This window comes from Parus major, chromosome 1 (assembly GCF_001522545.3).
Source record: "Parus major isolate Abel chromosome 1, Parus_major1.1, whole genome shotgun sequence".
Classification (NCBI taxonomy): domain Eukaryota; kingdom Metazoa; phylum Chordata; class Aves; order Passeriformes; family Paridae; genus Parus; species Parus major.
Window position 1 is genome coordinate 553,619 of NC_031768.1, and position 23,275 is coordinate 576,893.

The 23,275-nt window shown below is 41.7% G+C and overlaps 1 protein-coding gene across 2 annotated transcripts in view; it reads right to left on the reverse strand.

Moving 5' to 3' along the window:
• Positions 1-5,524: 5,524 nt before the first annotated feature.
• The window catches only part of LRP6 (LDL receptor related protein 6), a 59,024-nt gene continuing 41,273 nt past the window's right edge, over positions 5,525-23,275 (reverse strand). Inside the window, exons 13-20 of one of the 2 annotated variants that reach the window (XM_015653265.1) lie at positions 22,476-22,685; positions 21,144-21,269; positions 19,548-19,742; positions 17,885-17,995; positions 15,867-16,097; positions 14,966-15,102; positions 13,690-13,787; positions 5,525-11,490 (exon numbers count right to left, since the gene is read on the reverse strand). In XM_015653265.1, the coding sequence (XP_015508751.1) occupies positions 11,205-11,490; positions 13,690-13,787; positions 14,966-15,102; positions 15,867-16,097; positions 17,885-17,995; positions 19,548-19,742; positions 21,144-21,269; positions 22,476-22,685 (1,394 nt within the window). In that variant the 3' untranslated portion in view covers positions 5,525-11,204. Of the gene's footprint in view, positions 11,491-13,689; positions 13,788-14,965; positions 15,103-15,866; positions 16,098-17,884; positions 17,996-19,547; positions 19,785-21,143; positions 21,270-22,475; positions 22,686-23,275 lie in introns of both variants that reach the window. The other variant, XM_015653170.1, reaches the window with a different exon arrangement.

The following is a 23,275-nucleotide window of genomic DNA, read 5'->3' on the forward strand; positions in this document are numbered from 1 at the left end:
GGTTTTTTTCTGAAAAAATTGCAATGAAAACAGTGGAAATAGCTGTAATTACAAATAAGGCTTTGAGCTCTTCTATATATATATATATATATATATATATATATACACACACATATAAAATACATTAAAACCCCACAAAGAAGTAAAAGATACATCAGATCACCGAACTTAATCTGTCTGGAAGGAACCAAAGTAGAAATCATTAACTGTAAAGCTATCACACTAACAATGCAGAAGGAACAGAAGGAACATTCAGAGGAACCTTCTCTTGATGCTGCACGTGAAATTCAATTACTTCTAAGGACTTTTAGACTTACAAGTAGCAAAGTATCTTTGGACATAGGGGAGGGATCTTCACATTTAATATAATCTGTTCTTGCAGTGCTTTTTGCTTTTCACCAACTCTTCCATGTCACAAAATAACTCAGGAATAGGACTGGCTGGGGATAATTTCAAATATGAGGTGGTCTCACACAACTGTGCAAAGGTGAAGATCATCTGTCAAAACCAAAAAAAATTCACCCTAGATCCTTTTCTCTGAAACAATCTTTTTAGCGATTTACAGCTCGCTTCCAGCACATGCTGGAGAATAAATCCACCAAGAAATCACCAAGTACCTGCTGACAGCAACTGCAGTTAATTGTGCACAATGACAAGTGGCAGCTCCATTAGGAAAGGATGTTGGAGAAACCCCACAGTAAATGATGGACCTGAATTGCCAAGCGCTCCCAGCTCTGCAGGTGCTTTGCCCACTGTCTTTTATATTTATGGAAAGACTGAAGTTTTTTTACCAACATAAAATTGATTCAAAGAAATCAACAACTGGGACATGATGGTTACATCTCTTGTCTTTTTGGCCCTCATTTTGGAGCCATCCAAAGCTGAGGGACAATACAAACATTAAATGAGAAGAGGAAAAAATACCCATGTGGTCAAAGAAGCCAAGTATCCTAAACAACAGAAGTCCCATCTCTCCCTTTCCTACCTGTTCTCACGTGCCCTGTGCTGAAAGAGAGACCTGCAACTCTTCTTTACCTGCTGCCAAAATCTGTTCCTCCAATTCCAGCTTTATGACAAGCCCATGCTTCTGTCTAACTTTTTACTCCTAAGCATCTTTTGGATCTTTTTGGGAGCAGAGGGAGGCCAGTGAAGGAGACAGTTGGCAACCCTTCCCTTCCTTTTTCAAAATTTGAGGGAATAAGTCTTTCCTATTCCACTACTCAAGTTGCAACACAGAATGGAGTGGACCTGTGGCCATCACGCTAGAATGTAAGAGAGAGAAGTGAATTTTTTAAAGTATATCAACCTTCCTTATTAATGCTGCTGGTGGAACAGTTTTTTATTGGAAGCATCTGAAATTTTGATGGTTTTCTTCCATCAAATAATGAATCCCTCACAGTTGTGCTTCAGAACATCAGCCCACATTACGCCATCTCACAGCAATACTGCAGCCACAAACGTTTCAACACTGAAACATTTCTCAAAACATTTGCAGGGTGGAAAGAATACAGTGGCATTTAGGGAGGAATCACTGTCTACAGATCATTCCAAAAAAACACCAAGTTAGGAAAAATACACCAATGGATTTGTATTTTTAAAGCATCTATTGCCTCATGAACTGTTTAAATAAAAAATTAATTTCCAAATTCTCCTGCTGTCCACAGTAGGTGTCATGTTCTGGTAATTTCTTCCTTGACTTTTCAGGACAGGACATGCTTGCCTAAAATCTGGATCATCAGTAGGACTTCCCTGCTGCTCACTCTGCACCTGAAGCAGAATCACTGTGTCAGCAGCCTGTTGCAGTGATTGTTTATTTGTGGTTGTCAGTTTATCAGTTATACGGTGCATTCTTGTTCTCCCCCCCATTCCTCCCAAGTTGGTTTGCCCCTAAGAGTTGTATCCCCCCCTGAACCGCCCTTCATTGTAAACCCAGCCCCCGATTCCCGAGCCTTCCCTGCCTGTCACCACAACCCTGCCCCTACCCCTTGTCCATCATTGTAAAGCCTGCCCTTTGTTCTGGATCCTTCCCTGTCAACCTCGTAACCCTTGAGGCCCTGATTCCTGTTGGTCCCTGCAGTGTAACCCCCTCCCTTCGCTGGATTCCCCATTGGCTGTTTGTTTGTACGCTCCCATTGTGTTACTGCTGTTTAATATCCAGAGCACAGCTGTGCTTGGGGCTTTTGGGTTCCTGACTCCCCTTAAGCAATAAGCATCTCGGACGGAGCCCCACACTGAGAGCCTCCTCCTCCTCTACCTGCTCCTTGACTGTGGCTGACAATCCTGCCTGTTGAGCACAAGGCTCAAAGGTTCTGCCTTTGGCGCTGATGAAGCCAAGGTAGTTTCCGACATCTGGCGTAGCTGCTGGTGTGTCTCCAAGCTAGCCTGGGCTCTGGCAGAACCATGTCAGCAGCATTCCCATGAGTGTGGTTCCACAGTGAGGACAATGGGTCTCTGCTAAGGAAAGAGCCAGAAAAACAAATGGAATGCCCTCAGAGGCCAAGGTGTGGTGCTCATTAGAGAGGCAGGGAGGTGCAGTGTAGGAAAGCTGTACACAGGTGCAGCCCACAGGAATTTTGGGAGAAGGAAGAGCTTGCTGAGGTGTCTCAGATAATTCCTGATGCCATCTCCTCTTCAGCTTGTGTACTCCCCTCTGGCTGGCCCCAAGCACTGGCAGCTTTGACAGCAGACCCAGAACTGGTCACTCTAGTTGGCATGACAGCCTCTCACTACTGAAAACCCATCAGGGCTGTGCCTGAGAGGGATTGTCCCCACTGGAAACCCCTCACAGCCTCTGGAAGCACTCCATGCAGACACTTTTCCTGCCCCATCAAGCTATAGTGCTGATTTCCATCCTGCTGTTCTTCCAGGCAAAAGTGGCCTGGGTGCTTCCTTGGGAGCCAAGTCAAGGAAGCCCTGAGCAAAAAGCAGCTTGTCTCCCTGCTAGAGTGCTGAGGGTGTGTAGCCCTGAAATTAAGCCTTCTGATCTTGTTTTTCATAGTTGTAGCTACTTTCTCAGGAAAGTAACTGTAAACATAGATGTTTATGCATTCCTTCTAAGAAATGTGTATTGATGGAAGTTTCACAGGACCAGTGTGCTTGGGAAGGTGGTAACTTATCCAATCCCTGGTCATTGTCAAGAATCTATAAATACTGAAGTCAAGTAATAAAGTCAGGTTTTATTCTAACACTGAAGGTGGTAGTGTGAATCATTTCATGTCCTCTAGCGACAGGGGTGTAGGTGGGAAGGCAGGAGAGGCTTTTAAATCATCTCTGGTCCCTCCTGAATTGATCTTACCTGGCCCCACCAGAGTCAGGTCCCATGATTCTTTCATTCCTACCGCAGACAGGATGCAGAAAACACAGGACTCCCTGCTTTTCTACCAGAGTCCTTAGGCTCTTCACCCTGAATTGCCCAACGTGTTCCTTTTCTCGACCCTTGTCAGGTTATCTCCCTGGGATCCCTGTCATGCCAGCCAGGTATGTTCTGAGGAGCAGCTGCTATGCTGCTTGGAGTGATTTCCAAGAGGCAACTGTAATATTATCCTTTCTTTTTATTGCTGCTGGCTTCCAGGATACTTTCTACCTTCTGCCCTGCATCCTTTATTCATCTTACTTTACGCATTACTTTTCTGTATCTCCTCCATGCACGTCCTTGAAGATAAGGAGCCCAGACCACAAACACCACAACCTCTCTGCACATCTCTAACGTGCAACATTTCCCTACTACTCTGCACCTGCATGAACACCCAGGAAACCAGAGCAGCTCTCAGAGCACCTGAGCTGCAGGTGGAGGTCCTGGGCTTGTCCCCTGGTGGCTCCCAGCTCCACAGGAGCCAGCAGTAGCCTGTAGTCCTTTATTCAGCCACCAGAATGGATTATTAGTGGTTGAAACAGATTTCTCAGGGCAGTGCTGAGGGAGCTTGGTGGAAGGTCCTTCAGCTGTCCATCTCCAGCCCAGTGGTCTGCCAGGTGAGGCTATTGTTTTTTTGGGAAGGAGACAGGATTAAGGATCTTGGCAATACTAACAAGTAGAAAACACCAGATGAAATCCCTCCATCTCCTTAGACCCAAAGGATGTTCTTCACACGTCCTCAGAGAAGCCAGCTTGGTGGTTACTGCAGGGCACTCATTCCCTTGTACTCCTGTCAAAGGGGTCTTCCTGTGGAAGCAGAACTGGGATAAGGTCACTGCTGTGCCACACCAAGGCATAGAACCTCAGCTTCAGATCATCCCCACTGAGCAATCTCCTTATACTTCAGAGGGTGCAAAGAGGAAGGGCCAGTAGCTCCCAATCTCAAATTATTTTCATATTTCCAAATGGTCTTTCCTTGGACAGGCAGGGAATAAATTTTCAATTTTCAAATGATGAGAAGTACTCCAGTGCTCCTTACTATGCCTCCTGCCTGTTGCTGCCTAGCAAACACTAAACACTATTTCAGCACCTCTGTCCTTACTGGAGACTTGCCTGGCATGGGTAAGACAACCGACAACAAGTAAGTTCTGCTTCCTGAGGTACACTCTTCCTCTAAAGAGCTTTGGTTTTTCTCCCCAAGGTTTAACTCAAGCTGCTTATGGAGAGGGCTGATCCTGCTCTTTGTATGTCTGTCCATACTCACTTTAAGGAACAAATGCACTCTGTGCTTAACAGCTGCATCTGGAAAAGTCCCAAGATTTAGGGAATACAAAATTACACAAATGCTTCTAACATCTTACATATTACAACTGCACAGACACTAAATGTAGCCACCATAGTTTAAATGAAAAAAAAGGGCCTCTGAACCTTTTGCAGCCCTGCAGCAATTCCCAACTGGCATTTTTAGAGAAAAACACAGCACCCTGCAACTCCAAACCAATGGCTTGTTTTCCAAGGCAAAATAAATGTAACACCTTGAAACAAAGTAAGCACATCACACCCTGGTTTAGAGTAAAAGGGAGGTATTTTTACGAGCCTGTGAGATCGACAAATGCAGACCCTAAAAGTGATATGTGGCTTGTCCATGCCTCCATACAGAAAAATTTGGGCTACAAGTCTCAGTACAGCCACATACACAACTAATACAAAGCCACGTATTTTTTTTTCCAAGACTAGTGGATGTAAGTGGAATGGGAATTCCTGTGCTGAGCTTACAAATTCAGAACTGGTTCCTCTCCAGTTACTTGTTACAGCAACAGGATGAGAGGTTGGGGGAGTTTCTTTTGCATTTTGAAGTTAAATGCTTCTCTTTTGGCGAACATTTCAATAGAGATTTCAAGAATCAGCAGTGTCCAGAACAGTCACTGGCACCTGATAAACATACATTTGGTAAATAATCTGGTTGGTATTATCCTGTAAACCAATCTAAGGGATCGATAATTGCGACTTTAAGCTTTAAAATACTGTCAGTTGCATTGCGAATCCATGTGTCTGCAAAGTCTTCTACAACATTAGAAAACTCAGCCCATTCTGACTTTTAGGGAGAGCAAAGGCATACATTGTACCTTTAATTACCTGTCCTCCAGATGCTGAAATAAAATGAAACATACCTCTTTTTCACTCTTAGTTTTATTATAAAAATCAACATTTCATTTGTTACAACTCAGTTTATAGTAATAATTGGAAAGGATTTTTGTACAAGGTTTATATACACCATACAAGTAAAGCACTTTATTTTACAAAAAAAAAAAAAAAAAAAGTTAGTGAATGAGTGACTAGAGCTGGCCAAATGTTGGCCATTATAATATAAATATATCCTTGCAAAGCACCATCGTACCAAAGTTGATGAACAAGAGACACCAGCTGGGTTTAGACAATGACAAACAGTGATTAAAGCTTACAAAAAAGAACAAACGTTAAACCAAAAACAAAACGAAGAGTTAAAATCTGAAAGCAGCACCAGATCCTTCACTTGCAAACAAGGCTAGTTCAGCTTAAGCCTGGTGGTATCCTCTTTACAGAAAAACACTTCCCTTTTCTGCTGACTCTTCTCTGCGTTGCTTAAGGCTACAGACATTTTAATCAGGACTTCAAAGCTGCTCCTGGTTCAGTTGAAGAGAGGAACATGGCTCTCCAAGAGTTTTTAACAACCACCCTGTCTTCTACTAGGACAATCCTGAAAACCCTGACACTTGGCTTACCCTGCACAGTTCTGATGTGAATCACCCAGTCCCTATAAATGCACAAACGACTTCCCTTTTGAAAGGTGGAAAAGAAAGAAAATTGTGGATCATTACTGTAGTTTGACTACTTTTAGACAGAAAATTACTGTTCTGTAGCCCTTTTCAAGCTATTAGTTCATTCCTAACTTATTGGCAACATTTATCTGCCACCTTCCATTAAATTAAAGGTTAATTTTCAAGCCTGACCAACACCAAAATGCAATTTAAAAAAAATCTCATTGCTTAGAAAGCAATTTCCGAACAGCAGTGCTCAAATTATTATTGCACTCAATGAGCCAGTTATTTTTCTGTTGAGAACTAATAAGTAATCTGCACAGTACAGGTTCAGAAGCAGATTCTGTCACAATACTGTGTGACAAATATGCTCAAGGCAAAAAGGTCAGGAAAAGAAAGTGATTGATTTCTTCTTAAGAGATACTATGAAGAATCATATGATCCAATAGCACGTGTGACCAGGGAGCTCTGTAGTTAAGCAGTTCCCCACAGTATGGTGCTAATTTATTAATCTGAGATTTGCCAAGCAATCAGGAATGGAAGTAATATTCAGACAGTGGCCTTTTCTTTCCCTTAGCACAGGTTTAACTATTTTAAAGCTTAAACTGTGTTTAGGACCTGCCAATGAAGCCATCTCTAGAGAATGGGCTGTAATGAATAGAGAAGCAAAGCAGAGCTGGAGACCACAGCACCATCAAGACCCAGTAGTGTAATAAATAGGAATTACAAGGATTTTTCCCATGCACTTCACTTGCAGCTGACTGCAGCACCTGCCACGTCAAGCAGTTTGGGTGCAATTTTCTTCATAATTATGCTAGAACTGCAGCAGACTGTTTTTCATGTCCCTACAAATCACAGAGGCACTTTGCAAAATGGACTCCAAAAATTGGGGAATAGTATAAAAAATGTGCTTCCTCTCCTGCCTAGCCTGACAGAGCATTAAACAGAGCATTCAGGTGTTCTGTCATACGAGTGGGCCAAAAGGAGCCCAGAGTAGGTGAGACACAGCAGAACAACACTCAGCATTGGCACTCTGCGAGTCAGGGAGGCTGAATCAATGCACAAGAGAAAGTGATCAGCTTTGGGTAAATGCCCATTATCAAAGATCTGGGTACCTGCACACACACTGGTACATGCACATGGGAGGGAAATGCTGTGGCAGAAATCCAGAATTTACCATGCAGAGTTTCAACTCACAGCAAAATGCATCCCTTGATATCAAATGGCTCACTTATGTATTTTGCATTACTGTAAATATTTCAATTAATGTATATGCACAGGTTGCATGAATTTATATTCATGGAAACCATTTTCAAATGTAAATGCCATATGCGTGTTCCATTTATCACATCCAAGTTATTTCCTAATAAATATCTTGGTATCCAAAAGCAGTGGGGAAATGAGGAGTACCCTTAGGAAGCTGTGAACTGCATGCAGCATGACATGCCAGGTATAACTTTAAAAGGCAGACTTAGCTGTCATTAATGCTGCCATTTAAGCATGCAGTCAGTTTTCAACAAATTATGCTGTAATGTCTTGTTGCTTTTTGTTTTTTTCTAGCTACAACAACAGACTCTTTCCTTCTAGACTGGGCATGCCAGCTATTCCAATCACCAGACAGTCAGCTAAGAACACTGCCCAGATGTCTACAGAGAGGAGAAAGTACTCAAGGGTCTCTGTATTAATGCCCTAACTGTACCTGATGCTGTAGGATAAGGACCCTTTATGCTTAACTTGAAGGATAAGGAGCAATTTTCACTGCCATCAGTGAGATCCTTTCCATGCTAATACTGCAAACTCACTTCACCAATCTCCTGAATGGGCATGTCTGTATTATTTACAGTCCAAACACCTCAGTGAATTGGAGAAGCAGGAGATAAGATGATCCTCACTGAGGAAAAGAGAGAATATGAATCACAACTGTCTCAGTGGCAAAGTGGAGCAAAGAGAAAATGTTCAGTCTTAGTGTTTATCCATTGGGAATGTGTCAGGTGTGGGTACTGGTTGCATCAATGCTTCTGCAATTTGGAGATCTGCCCGAGAAAAGCTTCACACATCAGCACCTCTTTCAAAAATTTATTCCAGATTTACTGAGAAAATACAGGTATTTGCAAAATCAGATCATAGCTTTCTGCTCAGACAAGGAGCAGCCTGTTCTTTATGCTGGGCATTTTCAGTGAAAAACCCCAGCCTGTGCACTTCCCTTGTCATGAACCTCTCAGAGGCAGATCACCAAAACTATTTGATGCACAAATTGAAGTATCTGTATCAGAAAGACTTGATCAAATGCTACATGGAATTCTATGTCTACCCCACAGATTTAAGTTGGGTTATGTGGATAACCAGCACAGGAGGCAGCAAGATACATATGCAGAGAATGTCTTTCTTCCAAACAAATCCTTGTTAAATTAACACACAAATTTACCTCCAGGAATCTCCCTCTAAGGGGATGCCTCAGTGAGGCAGTCCAGCTGCACCAGAAAGAGGATACCACTCCTTAAGCTCAACCATCCTGTAGCTTTTCAAAAAGTAATTGGCACACTGGGAAACACATTTTGCAAGAAGACACCATTGCCACTGCAGTACAAGCACTTGGACTGAGATACAACAATACAATATTCTTCTGAGTTCATTAGTGCAAGTTTCCACATGTGAACCCCACACGGAATGCTGCACATGAAAAAATGTAAACAACAGAGAAATTCTAATTCTCATCAGTGTGCCAGCCTCACCCCCAACCCTGACACACCTGCCCTCCCCCCCTTCATATATATGGTTTTGAGTTCCCTTATATAAGTTCATAACACCCTCCTCAACATCCATCCTGCTGAACAACACAAGAAAGCTTCTCTACCAGCAAGGAAGAGCCAGAAGAACAGCTACCACAATTCCTAGAAACCTAGAATGAAGCTGGGCCAAAAAACCCTTAGTATACTATCTTCATAGATTAACAGCAATAGCCTGGAGATCACCAAGGCTTTTTAAAGTTTCTTCAGGTATTCTGGACTCATAGGAAAGACCCTTTACTACAAATGGAATCCAAATGACACCATTTTCCTTGGAGCTGAAACCAAATGAGGATCCAGTACTCCAGATGAGTGGCAGCTAGCAAGAATGACTTGTCACTAATTTTGTCAACAGCATCAACTGCAAGCTCATGCTGTATTTTCATATAACTTATTTTTTAGTTGGAACTGGCTGGGAAAGAAGCAACAGGGAACAATAAAACCTGAAAGGTGCCTCTGGAAAGTTTCTATCCCCATTCCATACCCAAAGGTGAGGAGGCAGAAGCTCCCCAGGACCTTTGTTTTGAGAGAGAAGACTCAGAGGACCAGTCTGCGAAGGCACTGAGCACCTTCAGTGGATGTGATGTCAAAAGAAGGTAGAAATACACAATGCCATCTAAGATCAGGTACACGGTGAGCTCTGCTGCAAACAAAACAAATTCAAAGTACTGCGTTGGAGTCCAGGAGGAGTTAAAAATATCCTACGTTGCCCCTTAAACCACACAAATAATGTTTTCACTTGATTAAATAGTCTCCCTGTCAAAATCACCATGGTGAGGCTGACAGAAGAAGGGGCTAAATATGACTATACAAAAATAGAGATGCGAATATAAAATGGTTTGGTTAAGAATATCTTAAAATTTGACATTCACAGCGGTTAATACTTAAGTGTTAAACTCACACAATGCAAAAGAGGAGGTATGTCAAAATCATACTGAGAAAAACTGGCTTTACCTAACACAAAACACAAGCAGTTAATACAGCAGGGGAACCCCTTGCAATGATCATCTATTTTTCCTATGGAGAGTTGTTCTACTGAAAGTTAAATGTTTCCTTACTAGGAAAAAATTATATATATATTTATATATATGATTCGTATACTGTGATATCAATATACACTGAAAGTACTGCAAGGATATATTATTAATTTACAGTAAAACTAACAATCCATGGTTAAATTTATAATTTATAAATATGCTGTCTATATTTTATGTGGTACAAAAATATTTGACATTTTGTGGGCACTAGGTCAAAATAAGCTTTTCTTTTTTAAGGGACTAAAAATCATTCAGGTATATGCATATTACCCTTGTCAATGACGTGAGAATCGTACTGACCTGGTACAAAACAGAGTCCTACCATGGTGGCAAAATGGGGAGGGTAATGATTAGCATGATAAATCACTGCATGACAAGGCCAATTAGGAGAAAACCTGGCATTTATGGCAGCCCAGTTCTAGCAGTACTTTATAAATAGGAGTCTCATGAATTTAAGTGACACAGGCAGGAAGAAAGGATGAAGAAAAGACAAGAAAACTTAACCGTAATTAAAAAACAAACTTTAAAATACATCCAATAAAAATAACTGAAATTCCAGAAGCAGGGAGAGAGCTCTAAATGCTCTCATTTGTTAAATGCATTATGGAAAACCAGAGGTGTATTAATTTTAAAAAGTGTGTGACTGATTTTCTGGATTCACTGCTATGATTGCTGTGTTCCTGTAGAAAAGAAAGCCCTTTGTGTAAGGTTAATATCTGTCCTGACTGCATTTTCAAGTTTAACTTTGCTGGCCCTCTGCAGTTAACATAGAGGTTATTTGGCTACTTCCAAGTATCTATGGTATGCTGCTCTGAGACGGACTTCTTTATTATTAATTACTTTAAACATTTTTGGTATTGACAAAACCCACACATCATCTCGCTGGACAAGGAACGTATCCCAGTCCTTCTACTTCCTTATGTGCTCAGTTTAAGGCATGTTTTTGTGTTCCATTTGCAAAAATAAAAACTTTTTGTACAAACGTCTTGGTTCTTTTATACAAAAATTCTTCTTATGGCACAAGCAGCAGCTGCTGTTTAAGAAAATATATAAATATCCTTTTTTTTTTTTTTTTTTTTTTAATTATTCTGTACAAATATCTTCAGTGTTCCTCCGCCCCACGTTTAACTGTACACTGTCCTCCCCCATCCTGGGCTCCCTCCCCCCGTCCCCAGCAGAACCTTTTATATTTACAGCGTGGAGCGGAGGGCGCGGGGCGGGGGGCTGCCCCTCAGGAGGAGTCGGTGCAGGGGGACGGCGGCGGCGGGTACAGGTGGTGGGAGTAGCTGCGCTCGGTGTAAGGGGACGGCGGGCAGCTCTCGCAGTTCTCCTCGGCAGACAGGTACTGGCTGCGCGGCGTGGGCGGCGGCGGCACCGGCTCCGAGTCGTAGTTGAGGTCGCTGGTGTAGCCCTTGGCCGCGGGCACCCGGCGGCTCGGGGCGTAGTCGCTGTCGCACACGTCCGTGCTGCAGGGCGTCGTGGGCGGCGCGAAGTGCCGGTAGCTGTAGGGCCGGTAGCTGTAGCGGGGAGATGGAGGGGAAAAGGGTCGTTTTCCTTTTTCAAGGGCGATAAGCCAAGGTGGACAACAGAAAGCAGGACGACCTCTGCAGTGATGCACAGCATCTCCTCTCCAAACTTCCCTGCAGAAGTACTACAGCATTGGGCACATCACAGCAACAGGTGAAAGGGATGCCAATTTCTTCAGTAATTATCTAACTTGTTAAAGTAATTAATTTTAGCTCTGAGCAGCCGGTCGTGTAAATTTCTGATGTGCTGCTTTACTCGTAGAAAATCATTCTGTGCTCAAAACTTCTGGAATTGGATAGTGTGCCATGTTTGGTGTAAGTATTCTATTATTGCATTTGGGTTAAATTAATCCATAATGTTGTGGGTGCCCCATCCCTGGAAGTGTTCCAGGCCAGCCTGGACAGGCCAGGGAGTAATCTGGTCTAGTGAAAGATGTTCCTGCCCATGGCAGAAGATAAAACTGGATGGACTAAAGTTCCTTCATGCCCACAGCATTCTGTGATTCCAAGATAACTGGAGAACCCAGGTTTGCTAAGTCCTAAGTGCTTCTCATTCCCCATATGTTTCCAGTGACCCTAGCAGTGCCAGTTCAGAGATTAAAGGAGCACCTGTAAGAGCTTTTGTTGTGCCACAGAAAGGAGCAGTGCCTGAGAACAATCTCTCACACAACAGACTCCCTAAGGACTTAATTGAGGTAGGAAAAGTTGCTCCTAAGACAGCGAAGCAGGAAGGGCACGGGTGTCCATGTGCCTGTGTAATAGCTGTGTTGCAATTATGGAGAGGATAATTCAATTTCCATTATGCAATTTCTGGATACTAACTTCCCCGGACAGACAGGAGGACAGAAAATTACCTGGCACGCTCACAGCATTCAGGAGAAGCATTCCTTAGAGAAATAACTAGGATGAAATTCTCAAAGGCTGCTACCACAAAACATCTTCTAAAATGAGCCCAAGATAGTTTCAAGGAAACAAATTAGAAGGGGAAATGCATGTTAACTACAACTCCCAGCATCACAGTCAGTGGTTGGGGACACAAAGGGGTGCAGCTCCTCTATAGTCAAGTCAGAAGTAAGATCAGAAGCAGCAAGACCAGTGTTTATTTTTGGGTGAAGGAGGATTTGGAAAATATTGAACACTATGCTACATCCCTAATGTAATTTTTACTACTAAAAGTCAGATCAGCTAACCAGCGGGTGACCCATGCTGGTGCCTGAATTTGGGTTTTTTTCATTAGAAAATTACATAATTTTAAAAGATTTTTTCATATGGCTGCAAGGGATCATTATAAACATCTGGTCTGACCTTCTGCACAACAGAGGCCATATTTTCTGCTAATGGAGAAGAGATGTCTGTTCAGCCCCAGAGACCTCATTATCCAAAGCCCCCAAAGGCTCTGTGTTAGGGAGGCACATATTTCAGACAAATACAGCACTCTTGTCACTGACCACATCTACTGATGTGGGAGGGGTACCTTTACACCCTTGGGTAACAGGGGTTGGTTCATCTATTTTTGGTAACTTGTTATAAAATCATAACTAACTCCAGCATTCTTACAGGGAAGGTAAGAAGAATACATTCAAACAGATAAAATGCATGCCCATAAATACTAGTCAAGAGAATATAAAGCAAGGTTAGCAATAAAAAGTTAGCAATCTTTTCCAGATATTAACCCTTAATGTGTCAAACTAGAAATTCTGTGCTTTATCTAGACAACACTATTAATGTTACTTATGACCTATTACAATGCCTTTATATTGCCAACTTTTCCTCCACAGGGTATTTGCTTATAATTTCTAATAATTACGTAACAAATCATATATAGCAGAAGCCTAAAAAAAGGAAGGGTTCACTCCAGGGTAAGGTTTTTTTGCTCAAAAATACTCATGATGCTGCATTTTTTTGGCATGTAGCTAGTTTTGTGATGAGTGCTGTCATTCCCCCAAAGGAATATACTCCAGGGATGTATCCACTGTATACCCACTTAAATGTATAATTTACCTCAAACAGTGCTGCACTTCTACATAGGCAGCAGTGACATGATACATGTGAGCCCATTTAAGCACCAGTTTAGTGCTTGCAGAATTAGGGCCTTTGATTGTAATTCTTATGAAGCAGAGGCTGCCTTTATTCTGCATTTTCTACACTAACTGCTTTGATCCTAACAGAAGCTATTGTAATAGTAATTACCTGTAGGATCTATGAGTAGATGGGCTGTTTGAAGAATAACCAAATTCCATGGTATAGTGTGAACGTTCAGTAGCTGGTGATGGTGGTGGGTTCAAAATCTAAGGAGTAAGAAAGGAAAAAAGCCACTTTTAAAAAGGAAAGATACAAAGTAAACTTGGGAAAATGCCAGTTTATAATTTTTTAGTACTGTCTAACAGGAACCTTAAGTAAAGAACTGAATACATAGCCTTCCCAACAAACAGGATTTTTTCCCTGTTTATTCCCCAGCTCTTAAACAGACCTGGAAATGCCATTTGTTGCCATTGCTATTGACTATCACTAAGCTGTTCTCAAAAAATGCTGACTGCTGTGGCTATTTTGACATAGCCAGTGCTGAAAAGTAAAGTTGCAGCCAGCTGTTCTATTCTAGATTGTCACTACGGATACCACTGCCAAAGGCAGACTGGCAGATCTCTGCTCCTGCAAGCTGCAGTCCCGAAGTATTGCTCTGCTTAAAATACTTGCAGTGTGCTGGCCAAGGCAAGCATTCCTTCCCTATGCAGGCGTATTCTTACTCCATATATTTGGATTAATTTAAAACTGATTTTAAAGCCTGATGGGTTGATTGTCAGAACTGAAAACAGACAGATGAAGATTTCAGCCTTCACTGCCCAAGCATGGGACTCTTTAACACTCAACCGTGTGGCTTGGTGAGCTCCATAAAAATATCCAAACCACCCACCATAGATGCTCCAAGCGAAGAGACAGGGAGCCCTCTAGGGCTGGCACCAACTGTTACACAGCAGTTAGTGCAGCATATTATCTATCTGTGATGAAGGGACGTTACAGAGTTGCAAAATACTTGCTTACTTATTTACCCGTCACTTGTAATATGCATGACACAAAGCTTCATTTTATTTCTTTGAAAGGTCTGTACAGAATCAACCTTAGTTTTACCTTCAGAGGCACATGTCAGAGTAAAATGAAAGGAGATCTCTCTGCCAGAGCTGCTCAACATCTACAGGGATTTTTTTCATCTCCCCTGACATTCAATCTAACATCTTTTTTTCCTGGCACAGAGCTCACTCACAGCTTTTTAAATTAAGTGAAAATTTCTAGACCATTTTGGAAAAAGACAATCCTCTTCCCTTTCAAAATCACTTACTTCATACACAAACAAGTTTATTAGGCTAGAATTCTAAATCAAAACATCAATCTGTCAATTGATTAACCTTTAGAAAGACACTGTCACTTCCCTGAAAGTTATTAAAAGTTTATGAATAATAGAATTACTTACTGGAGGAAAGTAAGTGCCTTTGGTACTTGAAGAACTACTAGAGGAGGCTCCTGTAACATGGGCCCTGTCATAGGGTGGGCCACTGCTCCCTCCCATAATGCTGAGGGAGCTGATGACAGATTTACCTCGAGACATACCTGAAGAACAGAGGCGTGTGTCAGTATTCAATTCTTCCTGAATTCACAGACAAAAGGAAACTTAAAAAAATAATAATCTGGAGGACAACAGCAGCATAAGCACAGCTTGCAAACCCAAAATGAATTATCTTGGTTTTAAAATTAAATTAGGTTCCACGAGGAGCCTGTTGGATCTAAAAGCCACAAGTTATAGTACATATTTAATCAGTATATACAGAAGCAATGCATATCAATGAAGTGCAATATTGTGGTTAAGTTTTACTTTGTAAACAGCAGTAGCATCATGTGCTTGGACTGATGTTGGAAAACTCATCGTTAAATTAAGCTGGGACCAAAGTTATTGCTGGTCATTGCAAGAAGTCTCACAAGCATGCCAACTTAGTCTACAAATCTACCAAGAATGATTATATAATATTTAAAGTGCCATGAATATAATTCTGTGTAACTTCACCCAGTACTGTTGTGAAATTTTGCTGGTGCTACAACAGCCCAAAAAGGGGATTCTTTAGTAGCAAAATAAGATAATGCACAGTGTGTGCATTTATTTGAGCTTAGGTTCTGCTAAGTACCTAAATGCTCATGAACAGCATGGGTAACATAGCAGTTCACTACTGTAAAGAAGGATGGCAACAAGCCTTGGCAGTCCTGGCTTCCCACACCTTCCAAGGACTGTATCAGGAGCAGACACTTCCTGTACACAGATGCACAGTATCATCAAGTACAGCTGTGGGGTGCCAAAGAGAAGGATCACCTCCTTTACTTACCAGGGAGAGACCCTGACAGAGAGCTTGGGTGAGGCACATAGCCCAGAGGTACCGAGGCTGGCCCGTGCACCACATAATCATTGGTCATGGTTTCCCCATCCCCCTTCATGCGTGGGCACAGCACCCTCTGGCAGATGAAGTACATTGCTCCCACCACAAAGACTGTAAGGATCACACCAATGATGGAACCTATGGTGTTGTTGGGTTGTGGTGCAGGTTCCTCTGTTGTGTCTAAAAGGGAAAAGAGAAATCAGATCATGTAAGTTTAGACTAACATCAGTTTTTCTTATATCTTTCCACTTTCCTCTTCTGCTGGCAGACAACAACTTTGAAATTAATATATGGGAGGAACAAACAGTCCCTACGACAGGTCTGTTCAGACTCTGAATGTCCATAATGGCTACCTGAAGCCTCCCAAGATGACCTCCAAACATGCAATGAGGTTTTTCAGATCACAAATAACAGGAAATGAGCAGTACATGAAGGTGCAGGGAGAGTGATGAACCAGGCCCCACTCTTGCTTCAGGCTGACAAGCAGAGCTTTCCTTTGAACTTGATCTGCAGCCACGTCTCCAGATGACACTGTGCAGGGGACGCCTCTTGTGCTTTTCTTGTTATTGAAGATGACAACAACTTTTCATGTCATACCTCGGTTATCCCTCAGTAACAGACTGGCACTCCCTTTTCTCAGCAGTGTAAAAATCAGTTATGTTGCATCACCTTGAGTGTTCAGCAGTGGTGAATTTTGGGTTTGCTGCTGTTTGTTAAACCACCTAAACTATTCCACATCTTACCCACCCTTATGGTTACAGATACAGCTGAGCATCAGCCTGAGAGGTGACACCTTATAAAAAATTACTCAACAGTCAAAATCAGTGGCTTTCCCTACAAGACCAGTTCTAAGCAATGACATCTCTGGGAGTAACTGACAACCCCCTGCCTGTGCTCATGAATTTGACAAGAAAGGCAGACTTTAAAGTATTTTCCTGTTCTAGTCAGTGTTTTACATCTTATGCATTAACTGAAAGTTTTTTCCTCAACACATTTTCTTCTCCCTGAACACCAAACCCACACTTGAACCAGCATGTAACAGTCTACAGAGATAAGTAAACAGAGTTCTGATCATAGTGAAAGAGGGATGGTGACAACTGCCATCTTATTCTGGGTGGGCCAATTTTCCATCCTCTGTTACAAAACTGGAGAATATATAAACTCTAATAAAGAGGGAACTACACAAGCCTGTGATAATGTCACTAGTAACTTGGTCGCATGATAGAACACCTTTTAATACTCCTTCTTAAGATCAAGGGCCCAACTCTGACTTTGCATTTTCAAGTTATCTATGTGCCAGCTGTGATATATGGATCTCTAACACAAGATGAGATGTCCCTATTTACAATTTCTTTTAAAGCGCCAACAGTGAAAGTGAACTTTTGAGCTGGAATTTTAAAGGCAGTGCTTCTCTTGTAGAGCCCTGGAGATTTCAAGGTAGGGGATATTACATGTTCCAAGTCAGAAATCAAGCTCAGAATGACATCCTTTTAAGATTAAAAAAATAAAAAGAAATAAAAAAAATACATTTTAGAAGGTTTACTCTATAGACAGAGTGCTCTTCTGATTCTAAAAGCACCTGCTATTAATTGCCTGGATAAGAAAACCATGAAGCAGCAAAGTTACATATTAATGCCTCATGCCAGTACATATTTTTTTAACACTGCACCAACTCAGCATATTAACACTATAGTAAAACAAACCTTTAACTTCTTTTAAAATTTTAAAAAGGTAAAAAGAAAAACAACTGGCATTCACTGCCTCAGAAACTACTTGTTCAGAATACTAATTATTTTTATTAAATATTCCACCACATTTTGCGTTAATTGCATGACAGCAGTTATGAAGACAAGCATTAATTCTGGGAACAACTAATTTAGTCTGCTTGGCAGAATAAAATCAAACTCATAGAAAAGGTTAGAAGCAAATTTTGGATGCTGCAACCAAGTCTCCAGCAGTACACTTACAGCATCCTTGTTCATCAGAGCTGTCACTGCAGTCCAGGTTGTGATCGCACTTCTTGCTTTTTCCGATGCACTGCCCACTGGCACAGCGGAATTGATCCGTTAAACACAGCACTGCAAAGAAGCCCCACACCAACAGTCAGCACCAGAAACTTCTTCTCTTGAAAATCATTAAGAAATAAAGACACCAAAACATACAATCAGAAGTATCTTGGGAGAGCTTGGAATGCTGCAAGCTTCATTTCTGGAAGTAGCCAGTGGCACGCAAAGTCCCTCATTTGAACCATGCAGAGCAAGTGACTCAAGTGTTCTGTTGAGGCTAGTGCACACTGGTACCTGGGCATTACTGACTGCTTACAGTAAGAACACTACAAAATAAAGTAACTCTCATCTAAAGTAACTCAGAGGCCATTGAAAAGACAAGCAATTATCCCAGGACATGGTTATTGCAATATTACTAAAAGAATCTCCAACCCTAAGCATTTACTGTAGTATAAGAGAGAAGAATTAAATTATGAAAATAAATCTGCCAAACCATGATAATAAAATTGTTTAAGAAAGATAAATGTCCTTCTTAATGTCCTTGTGCTCTTCCTGTAAACCAGAGAACTCCTCAATCATGAGACAATATATTGAATTGATATTATATTTTTAAACTGAGATGAAAGACAGAATATAAAACTGTCAGTACATTGAAAACTGAAAGGTGCTGCATGCAAGGTGCTGGCTGCTGCTGTTTCCACATATTCCTGCCTCCTGTTTCTCATAAATCCAGAAATTCTTTTTTGCCTTCAACTGAATTAAGAAGTTAAAACTAAAGGCTTTTCTGATTTGTAATCAATTTGAATACTCTCAGCAACAGGACCACTTTGAAGGTGATAAACAGCCCCTACTATGACATCTCCAGTTGCTGGATGACAGCTGGGAAGTTAACTTGCACATTTTCAGATGTCAGCACCTCAGCTGGCTAACAATCACCTTTCAGCACACAGGAATTTCAGCTCTATATTTTTGTTTGAACTGGAGAACATCTTTTGGAAAGAAATTTAGCCTTGATTTAAGGACATTTCAAGAGTGTCCACAAAGAAGGAAAATGCAAAGGATATAAAGAAGAAGCATCCTTTCAAGCTTACAGGTTGTCCCTACAACTCTTCACTACATTTGCAATACAGAAAGGATGAGTTTGCTCACATTTCATTTTGGGCAGTGGTGGGTTGTTTCAGATTCCACCAGCAAGACCTGTCCTTTCCAAAATGAACTTAATTCTCATTGTGTTGGCAACAGCACTTCCCTCTATGTAAAGATGGCTTAAATATTCTCTTTTGCACTGCTCTACGGGAAGAAAAGGTCTTCAGAAATCTTTTCTGTCTCTCACTCCCACTTTGTAGTTCACTCTCAGATACTAGGTTTTTAGAGCTTAAAATCATGCCATTTTTGATAGTACTTTTCACAAACAGCATTTAAGCCACTCTGACGGACATCCCTCTTAATTTCCACTTCACAGGTAGAGAAACAAAAGTATGGAGTTACGAAATAACTTCTTTGTAGCAGACCCATTTAAACACTAGCAGAACCTTGGATCTTTTCAAATCCTTCTGAGCAATAATGCTGGTACTTATCCCAGTGACAGGTACATTTCCATCCCACTTGGTAGTATCCTCTTTACCTTCGCAGTTCTTCTCATCTGAGTTGTCCTGACAATTGGCTTCCCCATTGCAGCGCAGGGCACTGTCGATGCACTGCCCACTCTCACATTGGAACTGGGTGTCAGAGCACACCGGGCAGTTCTTCTCATCACTGTGGTCTTCACACTCAGTGAACCCATCGCAGCGCCAGGCCACTGGGATGCAGTCGATCTCACCTGTGAAACAGGTGAACTGCTGAGGGGAGCATGTTGGTGGTTCTTTGAAAATCAAGCAAACAAACAAAAGTTAAAAATCCAGGTGAGCGAACAGCAGATCGGGACAGGTAAGGACAAGAGCTCAGCTGCTTTCCCATATCAAAGCAGCTGATGAACAATGTGCCACATTGTAAGGTCACTTCCACAGCCACTGTGTTGACAGCCACTTTTGCAGACCTTGAGGCCAGTGTGACTGATGCAGGTTCACATCAACAGGGGCTTGACAGATAAAGAACAAGAAGAACAGAGAAACATGCACACTCAAAACCATTATTTTCTTCCCTTCCCACTTCAGACTCTCACACCTTTCTCTTAGTAAGACTTCAACTCACCACACTCTTTAACTCCCCCTTTTCTGCAACACCACTGTATACTCAGCCAATGGCTTACTCTCTTTTTCATGTTTGACAATCATTGTATAGAAGATGTTAAAAGGATGTAATTTGCTGCAGATGGATGCACTGTGACTCAGTGTCTAGTTATGTGCCCTTGACAGCTCTATTCAGTCAAAATTATTTTAAAACAAAAAACTTCTCCATCTAGTCAAGTTCTACTACCTCAACACATCTGTTAGCTGTTATTTAACTTTTACACATTAACTGTTAATCTCAGGCAGTTAGTGTAGATTTTTTCCTTTTTTTAATCCCCTTTTCCTCCCCTGGCTTTTTGGCCTAGTATTAAACTTGCTCTGAGAAAATGTCTGGATTATGTTAGTTCTTGTTCCATTGTGAGACCACACATTGCCTCAATGGCGAGAAGATTGCACAATAAATCTATTCAGTCTGATGGCACAAAGAGATCCAAGCACCAAAGTTCCTGTTCTCTCCCCCATTCCAGCCCCACCCCTGGAGACACCAGGGCATGGGCTACAGCGGCCATATTGCCATGGAAGGAGGAAACTTGCCCTTCTGGGACTGCAGTTCAGAAAGACACAGGGTGAGCTTGGGGAGGACAACGGAGAAAAACAAAACAGCACAGACTGCACAATGTGCCAGAATGTGAGAATCTACCACTGCCTGAAAAGGCAGAACATGGGGAGTGACAGCAAAAAGCAACAGAAATTATACAATTAAAGAATCAAGTTGAAATAATTCAACTTGAGTCTTAAGTGTGAGTTTTAAGTAGAAAGGGTGAACAGAGATCCTTATCCAACAGTAAGGGATTATGTTCCTCTTCCCTTACTCCTTCTCAATACTTGCAGATTTAGCTGGAGGGTGGAGGGACAGAGGTGAGTCAATACAGGTGTGTAACAGCACCTGGTGCACTGTCACATTCCTTTGGCTCAGAAGTCATCCCTGAAGATGGAGACCCTCCCCCAGGCCAAAGGTAAAAGCCCAGTGACAGAACTTAGGAAGGACTCACCTCCGCAGGACAGCTCATCCTGCAGCAGCACCAGGTGCACAGGGCAAGAGCAGCGTGTGGTGCCATCCCCCTTGACAATGCAAATGTGGGAGCAGCCACCATTATCCTGAGAGCACGGATGTTGTCCTAGGATTTTAAAAATAAGAAAGACAGGGATGATAAGAAATCGCCACCTATTTTATGACCTTTCAATCATTTCTTCATTACCCCCTACCCCCTGGGGAGAGGATAAATGAAAAATCTCTTTACACACATCTATAATTATAACACACATTGGTAACTCTCCATGATCTGAAACTACTCAGAGAATTTATACTAAAACAGTACTCAAAGCATTTTGCTTCCTGTGTGAGGTAGCAGTAGTTCTCTGCAGCAAATAGTACTTTAGTAATACAAAAAGATGTCTTGGATTCCATATTTCATTTTCTCTACCAAAGACCATTAAAAAAATAAACTTTTCTAATGTATGGATTCTAAAGCTTCCATGCTGTCTCTGAAACTCAAATTAACATGCTTTAGATAAATATGTCTCTTCATTTTAATGTTTAATAAGGACAACATACTTCTCTTGGAATTCCTGACAGATTTACTGAGATTAATAGCACACAAAACTAGTAGTAGTCTGCACTGATGTTTTAATTAAACATCCCCAGACATTTTTCTACATATTTCTCCAAGGCATGCACCATAGCCTACCAACCAGGCCTATTTCCTTCAGGATGACAGCAACTCCCTTGCTTTAACCATCCACCTCCCACCACTTAAGGTGTGTGTGTGTGTAAAGGCCTGGTAAGCTGAAACTTACAAAAAGTGCAGCCATGATCAACACAAATTGCTATTTAATACTCATTTCCTTTGTGCAATGCAACATTGCTCTTCTGTCAATTCACTTTCAGTATGAAATACCACCATCAAAAATTGTTCACTTTGCCTCCAAGGCAGGCAGTTCACTGAAACACTGACAGCTAGTGACAGGCCTGAGAGCTTGCCTAAACAGTGAACACCCTATAGTATTGCACTAGCATGATCCAGAAAGTCCTCTATTAGGGATAACAGGATGTTTCCACTGTGCCTAGAGACACTCAAATGCCAGGTGCCTGGATGGGACTACCAATCAAGTTGTCATCAGCAACAAAACATGATGCTGGGGTTGTGATAGATTTCCAGTCTATTGCCAAGTGCCTGAAGGAAACAACCTAACAGCAGCAATACCAACTTCTGGCCCCTTCCATCTGCACTGATATTGATCAGCAACAAGGCACAACAGGCTCATGTCTCTTGGCTCGAGTCTCAGAGGCTCTGTTTGCACCTGCAAGCAGGAATTGCACTCACTGTATTCCTGCAGGTTGAGCTCCTTCACAGCATGGATGTCACTGAGTTGTGCAATACGGGCCTGGACCTTTGTACGTCCTTCTCGACCGGTCATATCAATCTTTTCAATCATCTGCTGCTGCTTGTCAATCCAGTACAGCCAGTTCTCAAATACAGTTAGTCCCACAGGCTGCAAGATATTGGAATCTTCCAAAACAATCCGGTTAGCACCTGCAGAAGGGAGAGAATGCTCTGGTTCAACTAGAAAAAACTATCAGAAACTTCTACAATACACACACCATTATTTTTCACTACTGGGTAAGCGTACTACAAAACCCCAGGCAATTCTAGGTCCTCTGATGTAAGACTAAAGCATTTTGCAGAGAGATGATCAAATTTATTTTCTGCTTTCACCAAGAAGAGCGTTTTTGTGCTCAGAAAATATTTACTGTATTTAAGAAGTACTTGGAGCAGAGGGAGCTCATCTCTCATGAGCCTTTCCAGTTTCTTATAAATATGATGGAAATTGGTAATGCTTTTCATTCTTCTTTCCCTTTTTGGAGAGATTAATTGCTTTTTCTTACTATACAACAGGGAATAAGAAGACAGATTAGTGGCTTCAGCTAAACCATACAAGATAAAATCCAAGTGAAAGCAGGGTAATTAGGACTTCTCACATGAGTTATGAGATTAACACTTCTGACTTCCTCATATTCTTTTCTTTCAGCTACATTACCTTCATTGAACTCCTAGTGCTAAATTTGGAATGCTCCTTTCTTCCTAGCAAAGACATACTTTCCTGAGTTCCTTTAGCAATCACC